At 39.3% G+C, this 10,723-nt stretch overlaps 1 protein-coding gene across 1 annotated transcript; it reads left to right on the plus strand.

The window, feature by feature from the left end:
- Positions 1–9,271: 9,271 nt before the first annotated feature.
- On the plus strand, positions 9,272–10,255 carry LOC124805515. The gene is made up of 2 exons (XM_047266078.1): positions 9,272–9,449; positions 10,011–10,255. Exons 1-2 carry the CDS (start codon positions 9,272–9,274, stop codon positions 10,253–10,255), a joined length of 423 nt encoding a protein of 140 aa, XP_047122034.1.
- The last annotated feature ends 468 nt before the right edge of the window (positions 10,256–10,723 follow it).

Genomic DNA, 10,723 nt, shown 5'->3' on the forward strand with positions numbered 1-10,723 from the left:
TGATGGAAATATTTTGGATCTAATGTAGGGTGACCAAACGTCCCGGAAAACCGGGATTGCCCCGGTTTTCTTCCCTGTGTTCCGGTGTCCCGAAAATTTGTTTCGGGACGCTCAAAAGTCCCGGAATTCAGTTTTTAAATACATTTCGTGAAACTTTCTCAAATTTTTGGGATTTCGCTATATTAAAGGAAATACAACACAAGAAATTAATATGTTTTAGCTTATGTGTGTAAAACTGCCATTGTCCCATACTAGTAATCACAGTATCAGTGTTGATACACTCAGGCAATAATTTACTTTGAGCGGTAGTTTGGCCAGCAAGTAGTAAGTTGTATTATTGTACCAGAGCTATGAAACCATTCGATTGTTGCACCACTTACTCACACACTCATTGTCAGAACAGTGTAGTCGTTGATGTTTTGTCAGACAAACTGCAATAGTTTTTTCTCATATTAGTGGTATTATTGCTGCAGTACTGTGAAATGCAATGCCGAAACGTGCCTGCAAGTTCAGTGAATGTTATTCCAAGGAATGGAATTTCATTAAGATAGGTCGTTTTGATTACGAAGCAGAGTGTTCAGTATGTAACTGTTTGATTAGTATAAGTCATGGTGGACGTTCCGGCATGGTTGATCACATGTAAAAGAAACACATTAAAAGATACAGTGTACCGAGCTGCAGTAAAACTCTACAAAATTATTTTGTGAACAGTCAAGTGAAGAGAGAAAGTTCGAGCAGCCGAGCTTACACTAGTCTACCACACGGTAAAACATCACCAAACTTATAGATCTAGTGATTGTACTAATAAGCTTAACAGCATTATGTTTGATGATTCTTCCATTGCAAAAAGTTTAGTTCAGCAAGAACTAAAGTGTCAGCCTTAGTGAAAGGGGTTATTGCTCCCCAGAGTGTAAAGGAAAGCCTTGAATACATCAAAAAGTCTTCTTTCTGCAGGATATCCACTGATGCCAGCAATCATAAGGTTACTAAAATATTTCCGTTTGTTGTTCAGTTTTTCGATATTAATCAGGGAATTCAGACCAAACTTTTGAAGGTGAGTTCCTTACCTAATGGAACATCTGACGAAATTTCCAGATTTTGTATGAATACTATCGAAATGTTTGATCTTGAGAAAAATAAATGTGTGGCATTGTGTGGAGACAACACCAACACAAACTTTGGTGGTTTAAAAAGACAAGGCAAATGCAATGTATTTACCAAATTATAGGCAACATTGCATGAAAACATTGAAGGCATAGGGTGCCCTGCACGTGTTTTACACAATAGCGTTCAGACATCTGCTGACAGTTTAAGCTGTGATGTTGAAACTATCGTCATGAAGGTATACTCACACTTTTACATATATACTGTTAGAACGGAGAGGCTTAAGGAGTTCTGTGATTATGTGGGAACTAAATATATGAATGTAATGTGTCACTCGAAAACTCGCTGATTATCACTGTTTCCAGCAGTTGAAAGAGTAATTCGCCTGTTTGCACCGTTAAAAGATTTTTTCCTAAATGAAGACAAAGCCCCCAAAATATTGGTTCAGTTTTTCAGTAACCCTTTAAGTGAAGCCTACTTATGGTTCATTCACAGTCAGCTTAGCACTTTGCAGCATGGGATAAAGGAAATTGAGGGAAGCACGAAAAGTGTAGTAGAGGTAAATGAAGTTTTGAAAAATACTCTGGAAACTGTTACTAAGAGGAGAGAACAGCAGTTCATTTCTTTTAATGTTAAATCTGTCCTTAAAAGAGCAGAAGTATCAGAAGTAGCGGAAAGGAGTTTTAGAGAAGAAGTTAACAAGTTTTATGACACTTTGTAGAATATCTCAGCAAGTGGAGCGCCTCATATTTACCCTCATCGCCGGTGTTTGATTGGATGTTACTGAAGAGAGTGCCAAAATGGGAAAGTGTTGAAGAGACAGTTTCTTATTTGAAGAGTAAAGAGATTGAAATCGATGATTCCATTCTCTTTGGTCAGTTCGGCATACTGACAAATTTTGTTGAAGAAAGTCTTCACAAGTGGAATGATGAAAAAGAAAAAAAACACCATTGGAATGTCCTGAGAAGTGGGTGAGCTTTTTTAAAAGCTGTGACTGTCTTCAGCATTACTCTGAGTTGGTAATAATTGCAAGATATTTATTTGCAATCCCAGCCCATAAAGCCAATGTGGAAAGAATATTTTCGTTCATGAGTATCCAGTGGACTGATGAAAGAAACAGAATGGAGGTGGACCCTCTTGAAGTAATCATGCAGATCCTGTACAATTTACCAAATGGATTGTGCCGAGTTTTATCACTGTGTCTCAAAGAACAAAGACATGATCAAGAAGGCTGGAGGCAGTGAAAAATACCCTTTTCTCCAAGGACAGTCAATTCCATTTACAAGTGCTCAGTAATATTAAAACTCATGTTAATATTAATTGATTAAAAGTTGAATGGCTGTAAAATTTTGTAAAATCTTAATACATTTCTTTATTACTGTATACGTTTATGAAATGTCATTAATTATACAGATAATCTAGATTATATCAATCTTTTGTATCTTCTTATTAGTTATAATAATTGGGTTAACAAAATGTATCAACAAAACATTAATACTTAAAATTAAGAAACCTGGGTACATGTGGAATGAGGTGTCCATTGGCACCCGGGGGAATGTGTCCTCGTTTTCACCGAAAATAGTTTGGTCACCCTAATCTAATGGCAACAGATAGACCTCACCTCTTTAGGATGTCCACATCGAAACTGGTATCAGTACTATGATGTAGTTGTGGCAACAATGACTGCCAAAGTAGAAAGGACAAGTGAAACAAATAGAAAGCTATATATGTTCAGCAAACTAAATAAAAGGTCAGTAGTGTCATATCTCAATGAGGAGCTTGAAACTTTCAGCACAGGCAGTAGTGTGTACAGGAACTATGACCCAAGTGTAAAAGTATAGTTGACCTGCACTGGATAGATAAGTACTCAGTAAAGTAGTTCATAATGGGAGGGACCCTCCATGGTATACAGTCACTATAAAGAAACTTCTGAAGAAACGGGTGTAAAACAAAGCATGGGCTACAGATAGAGAGATGCTGAATGAAAAGTGATTGGCCATCAAGAGTGCAATAAATGATGCCTTCAGTGACTACCCTAGCAGCATATTGTCAAATAATATTTCACAAAACCCAAAGAAATTGTGGTCGTAAGTAAAGGCTGTTAGTGGCACCAGAGTTAGTGCCCACTCCGTAGTGAATTATGCAGGATCTGAAATTAAGGTTTCGAAGCAAAAATTGGAATGTTTAACTACGTTTTCAAATCTTCCTCTACAAAGGAAAACTGGCCCAGTTTAATCCTCGTATCACTAAAAGGATGAATGAAGTAAGTATTAGTGTCAGTAGTTTTGAGAAACAGCTGAAATTATTAAAAGTGAACAAAGCTCTAGGGCCCAATAGAATCGCTGCCAGATTCTCTACTGAATTTGCAGCTGAGTTAGCCCCTATTCTGACTATAATCTATCATACATCGTTCGAACAACAAATCGTGCACTGTTCTTGGAAAAAAGCACAGGTCATACCTATGTACAAGAAGGGTAGTAGAAGTGATCTACAAAATTACCGTCCAGTAAAAAAAATGGCTCTGAGCACTATGGGACTTAACATCGGAGGTCATCAGTCCCCTAAACTTAGAACTACTTAAACCTAACTAACCTAAGGACATCACACACATCCATGCCCGAGGCAGGATTCGAACCTGTGACCACAGCAGCAGTGTGGTTCCGGACTGTAGCGCCTAGTACTGCTCGGCCTCAATGGCCGGCTTACCGTCCAGTAGCCTTGACTTCAATTTGTTGTGGAATCTTAGAACATATTCTGAGCTCAAACGTAATGAGATGTCTTGAACAGAATGACCTCCTCAAAGCCAACCGTCATGGATTCTGAAGGCATTGATCATGTGAAACACAACTTACACTTTTCTCACATGGCATACTGAAAGCCTTGGATCAAGGCAGTCAGGTAAGTATTACTTGATATCAGAAAAGCATTGGACTCAGTACCTCACCAACGCTTTTTGTCAAAAGCACAATCATATGGGGTATCAAGTGAAATTTGTGACTGGATTAAGGGCTTTTTGGTAGAGAGGATGCAGCATGTTATCCTGGATGGAGTGTCATCGTCATATGTAGAAGTAACGTTAAGTGTGTCCCAGGGAAGTGTGTTGGGACCCTTGCCGTTCATATTGTATATTAATGACCTTGCAGACAATATTAGTAGTAACCTCAGACTTTTTTGCAGATGATGCAGTTATCTATAATGAAGTACTAATTGAAAGAAGTTACATAAATACCGTATTCTGTCAGATTCTGATAAGATTTCAAAGTGATGCAAAGATTGGCAACTTGCTTTAAATGTTCATAAATGTTCATTGTAAACCTCACAAAACGACAACAATGTAGTATTCTATCACTAAAATATCAGTGACTCATCGCTGGTATCAGCCAACTCATACAAATACCTGGGTGTAATGCTTTGTAGGAATATGAAATGGAATGATCACATAGGTTGAGTCATGGATAAATAAGGTGGTAGACTTAGGTTTATTGGTAGAATACTGGGGAAGTGCAATCAGTCTACAAAGGAGATTCCTTACAAATCACTCGTGCAACTCGTTCTAGAACATCGCTAAAGTGTGTGGGACCTGTGGACCTGTACCAAACAGGACTAACAGTGGATACTGAGTGTGTCTTGTGCTACGTGCAGATTTAAGCGTTGTCAGGATTGTGGCAGATAAAAGGGAGAGAAATATTTAATTTAACAAAAAATATGCTGTTCATGACTATGAGCTTGCCTCTGGAAAGACACATTACAAATGCAATGGCACACTGTTGTAAGTAATTTAACATGCAAAATAATAAGTTCATTGTTTCTAGAATACTCAGTCACTGTTGTTTTAGATTTCTATGCCATCACTGGTAGGGTTGCCATCCGTCTCGATATGTCAGAACCATTACCGTTATGGACTTTTTTGTCCTGACATCCCGACAAGAACCAATTTTCTCCCTATTTTGCAAAATACTGTTATGAGATTGGCTCAATTACTGGAGTAACGCCGTCTGTTAGTGCAACATGTAAATGCAGCCTTTGTTAGTCTTACTTACGTCAGCAAGTTTATGTTGACAAGGTCGTCTCACAGATGGTGTTGCATATCCTGTATTGGCGATGCAAGCGCTTGTAGATGTTGTACCATCATTTGAGAAAATACCAGACTTCTCCTGTACTATGGGGCCTGAACTATTCAAGCAGTGCCACTTTTCAGGAACCCCTTCAAATTGCGAGAGGCCCCATCCCATTGTCAAAAACTGCCACACACCTCCGTATGCAACTGGACCAGCAGCTTCCCTGGGTTCCACACATCCAATGGGTCAGGAACAGGGCCATAGGGAGACCTTGCGCCCTATACCCCCTGCTAAATCGGGAGTCAATCTTGCCTCCCCACCACAGCATCATGCTGGTGCATCGAGTGTTCAAGTACGCGGCTGTGGTGTGGGGCAATGCTGCCGACTCCTGGATGCTCTCCCTCCAGCTGGTTCAAACCAAGGCGCTTAAGCTCGCACTGCACTTCCCCAGGTTTTAACCCTCCACCTTTCTCCATGAGGATACTAGACTTCTGACGTTGCATGACCGTTTTCGTGTCGTGGCACGTCAGTTCTATGAAAAAGTGTGTCACTCCCGCAACCGACTCATCCAGGTCCGTTGGCCGGACGTGTTACGGGGGTGACCCATTTCCTGGTAGCCCCAGGCAATACCCTCATCAACCGAGAGGAGCCCCACAACCGATAGGATACTTCCCTTCCCACATTGTTTGTTCCTTTAGGCTCAGCACACAAGTGCTTACCCTGCCCCCACATGTGCCTTAGGCCAGCGCGTTAGTCAGTCAGCCAACCAGAATCGTGCAGTTCCCATTTGGATAGCAATGTGGTAAAACTATTCTTTCTAAACATAAGATGAAAAACGAGTGCAAGTTTTAATGTCTGAAGTGTTTACTGCGGGTGTATAGCGCGTGAGGTGTGTAGTGACATGTACTTCTACTACTAAAATGTTACTGTTGAGTGTTTACCACCTAATAAACTTATCATAGTATACAAAAATGCCTAAGGATGGAAAGAGAAAGTATCACTTTTCGGATGATTACACAAAAGAATGATCTTTTGTCAGGAAAGGAGGTACGGGTCAGGAAGCATTGTGTGAGATTTATTGCTGTTACATCTCAGTAACTCACGGAGGTAAGGTGGATGTGAGGCATCACATTTCTATGAAGAATCATACAAACAGATTTTCGGCTGCATCAACATCAATTCTATTTCTAGATTCGTAATTAATGAAGGTACCCAGGAAGAATAGCTCGTTGCTGCTGCAGAACTAACAATAGCTTATAGAGCTGTCAAGCATCACCAATCCTTAAGTTCTCTTGATGGTACATAAAAGTGAATGCTGCTACGTGTTTTGAGTCTGATGTCGCCTCAGAGCAGTCTACAGCCAGGGCCAAAACTGCAGCGATTGTCAAAAATATTCTCGCACCAAATGCTTAAAACAATTGGAAGGAGCTTCATTTTACTGCATAGTCACAGGCGCATCGAACCACAAGGCTGAAAAGATGTTTCCCTTAGTTGTTCAACACTTTACTGGATCTGACGGAATCCAACAGAAGCTGTTGAAGTTTGATTCCATGAACAACAAAACATCGAGACAACTGCAAAGTTTTGTCTAGACACTGTAACATAACTGAAAATTAGATTAGCTAAGTTAATCGGTCTTTGTGCAGGGAGTATCAATAGCAACTTTCGAGGGCTTCATCGACGTGGCCAGCGGAATGTGTCTCACCAAGTTAAAGGAGGACTAGGGAAAAATGTAGAAGGAATTCGATGCCCTGCCCATATTCTCCACAATACCATGTTAAGTGCTGATAGTATCTTAACTAACGACATTGAAATAATCATCATAAAAATATTTAATTATTTTTCAATATGCACGGTAAGGACAGAGAACCTGAAAGAGCTTTGCTTATACGTTGATGTCACTCATCAGACTCTTCTGTTTCACTCGAAAACAAGATGGCTGTCCTTACTGCCCACTGTTGAGAGAATTCTTAAACTTTGGATTCCCTTAAAACAATTTTTTGACGCCGAAGACAGGCCACTGAAAATAATTTCAAATTTTTTTGTAGTCTGATCAATGAAAATTACTTACTCTTTCCGCAGTAAAATTTGGTTCTGTTTGAAAAAATATAAAAAGCGTGAGGAAGAATAAAGTCTCAATAATTTAAATAAGAAATATATTAATCGACAATCAGAGATGTGTGAATGAAAGGAAGACTTCCAGTTTTATTATCATGCAAACCAAGATGAATCTGAACAAAGTAAAGAATGAGAATCCTAATCAAAGGATAATTAATTTGATTTCAAAATCTGAAGAAGAAACAATGGCTTTCTACACCATAGCATTTGATGGCTTACAGAAATGGGCTATTTATTTTAATAAGTATCAAATATTTGATTGGATGGTGCTATCTGAAAACCGAGATTGGGTCATAATTGAAAACACTATTATGTACCTGACTAAAAAGGTGTGAAGATTTCAATCAACAACTGTTTTCAGGAATATTATGTACCTGAAAAGCTTTTTAGAAACTAAGAGTGACTTGGAAGAGTGGAGGTCTAAACACTCTGTAGAATAAAGGGGGATTTACTTTCTTAAGGAAACCGAAAATCCTGATCGGAAATGCCAACTGCTAAAATTATGTGAGTATTTGTTTTCTATTCCTGTACACAACGCCACTGTGGAAAAAGTATTTTCGCTGACGTCGGCCCAGTGGACAGACGAAAGAAATCGACCACTGCCAGGGACTGAGGAATCAATCTTGGAGTGCCAATTTAACTACAAGCTGAGTTGCATGGAGTTTTATAAATACGAAAAATGGGAAAAAGACTTGTTGAATAAAGTGAAATCTTTCGAAAAATATGGTGTACCAACTATTTCTGCCACAGCAAGTTCCATGTAATTGTGTTCTAACTGGAAAGTAGTTATATTAAGTAAATTTTTTTCTTCATTCTATACCCTCATCTCACAGTGTCCCAATGAGGTCCAAGCTAGGTATGGCATCACTAATCACCGTTTATATTCCTTCAATGTATCACGCCTTGGTGGCTACCGAGCTTCATAATTGCTTGAAGGCTCGTTGCCGTAAAATACCACTGTGACTTCCACATAAAAAGTGGTAATGAATGTTTGATCGGACTTCGTTAAATCAGATTTGCGGGTTCAATTTGTATACAGTAAAATACTTAAATGACATGATGCTACAAGCAGTTGGTGGGTTTGCCTTCCAACTCTGTGAGCGCAATTTCCCATCACATCCATGTGTAAAATATAACTTCATTAACAAATTCAGTACTGTGACATCAAAAAGTTATCTACAGGAGTGGCAGACACTTGATATTTAAGAAGGATAATATTATTAGTTCACAAATTTACATAGGATTAGATTTGGCAGCATTACCTCTTCCTACATTGTCGGTGAAAACAAAAGCAAGTTACAAGAAGATCAAGTCTGCGCGTGCATAAAAAATAATTGGTTTCTTTAGGAAAAATGAATGCAGTTTTTCAAACAATGGAAATTCCAGGTTGGAATATCAACAATATATGGAAAGGATAGATCACTACTCACAGACCCGTTGAGTTGCAGACAAGCACAACGAAAACAGAGCCTCTCTGCAACTCAACGGGTCATCTTTACCAAATGTGGTTTCTCCATAGAGATCTGTTTTACCTTTCATATAATAGCCTCTAAATTTGCTTTAACATTTGTTAATTAGGCATTGACATAATACATTATTAGAAATATATGATGGATACTTCACAGAGTAACTGTTCCAGAGTAATAGTCTCCCAATCGGATCTCCGGGGGAGACGTTTTGTGATGATGAATCCAACAAAAGAAGAGGGTGCGAGAGAAGGAATGAAGTGCAAATTCAGAGTCGGAACTTTGCACATTGGGACACTGATGAGAAAGAGTCAAGAGATTGTAGACATGGTACAAAGAAGGAAGGTAAATATTCAGTGCTTACAAGAGATCAGGTGGAAGGGTGACAGAGCCAAACTATTGACAGAAGGATACAGGTTGTTCTATAGCAGTGCAGACAAAGAGTCCAGAAAAGGAGTAGGGATTATTGTGGATAAAGATCTAAAATAGGAAACCTGTGGAGTGGACAGAATCAATGACAGAATCATGCATGTAAAAATTACAATCGGAGGAGACGTCATCACAGTTCTAAATGTGTATGCACCTCAGACAGGGTGTTCGGAGGAAGAGAAGGACGAATTTTGGAAAAACCTAGATGGAGTAACAATGGAAATACCAGACAATGAAAGGGTGATAATTGGGCGAGATTTAAATGGACATGTTGGTGAGAGGAGAAGTGGGAAAGACAGAATTCATAGTGGATGGAGTTATGGAGAAAGAAATGCAGCAAGGCACAAGATTGCCGAATACACTGCATCTTTTGACCTTATGATCGCCAATACCTACTTCAATCATAGAAGAGAACAACTTATAACGTACAGGAGCGGAGACCATAAAAATCAGTTAGACTACTTGTTGTCCAGAAGGAAATACATAAAGGAAATAAAGAATACCAAGTTTATATACAGTGAAAGCGTGGCTGCACAACACAAACTCGTAGTGGGCGACTATGAAATGGTAGTGGGGAAAAGACATAAATGTATCAAGTGAGGAGAACAACGAATAAAGAGGTGGAAACTGAAAGAAGAGGTGTTGTGAGAAAAATTCAAGGAAACAGTATTAAGGGTAGTTAAATTACCATGGAATGTACAGGGGTGGTGGCGTTATAATAGCAATGTAATTACAAAAGCTGAAAAAGACGTGCAAGGAGGCATGGTGGTTGTATGAGGAGGTTCAGAAAGCGATAAAAGTGAAGAAAGAGAGAAAAAACAATGGAACTTAACAGGAAGACAGGAGGAAAGAGAAGTCTACAAGACTGCAAAAAAGATGGCAAAAAGAGCTGAGGCAATGGAAGAGGCGTACGAAGAGCTGGAAAGAAGACAGGACGGCAGGCAACTCCTACGGATTGCTAGAGCAACAGATAAGACGACCAAGGACATAACATCAATGAGGCAGATAAAGGATGAATTAGGTGTAGCATTACACGACCTTGAGAAGATCCTCAGTAGGTGGTGGGAGTACTTTGAATGAGGAAAATGTACGAGAGAAGTATGAGGATGGAGATATAAATGAAGGATAGCTGTAAAACCAAAACTATTACAGCAGACAATCAGCAAAAATGGAGCATAATACTGAAAACGCAGATTCTAACACGGACAGTCTTGTACATAATGGAAATGACCGATGTGTGTTATAGAGTATCACAGTAACTACACAAAACGTAGACAATAACGAAAATCTGATAGCAAGTATGTTTAGTAGGGTGAATTAAGATATGTCAGAGGCTCTGATGGGGGCCGAATGTATTATTGTTAGATCCATTGGCTCTGGTACAGCCCGTGCGCCTGTCAAAAGTCACTGACCATTGCAAATCATATCAAGCAAACTGGGCAAACTGGGCACAATCCAAACTAAGTTGAATAACATACAAACTGATCTCACTATCGTAAAATCCGGTCATGATGAGATCAAAGCAGACATAGTCACACTGCAACACAG

The sequence above is a fragment of the Schistocerca piceifrons genome, chromosome 7 (assembly GCF_021461385.2).
Source record: "Schistocerca piceifrons isolate TAMUIC-IGC-003096 chromosome 7, iqSchPice1.1, whole genome shotgun sequence".
Lineage (NCBI taxonomy): Eukaryota > Metazoa > Arthropoda > Insecta > Orthoptera > Acrididae > Schistocerca > Schistocerca piceifrons.

Bases quoted from the DNA above. Each gene is read 5' to 3' on its own strand.
- LOC124805515 (XM_047266078.1), top strand. From the start codon at position 9,272: ATGCATGTAAAAATTACAATCGGAGGAGACGTCATCACAGTTCTAAAT. The intron at 9,450-10,010 runs GTGAGAGGAGAA...GGAACTTAACAG, and splicing joins AGATTTAAATGGACATGTTG to GAAGACAGGAGGAAAGAGAA.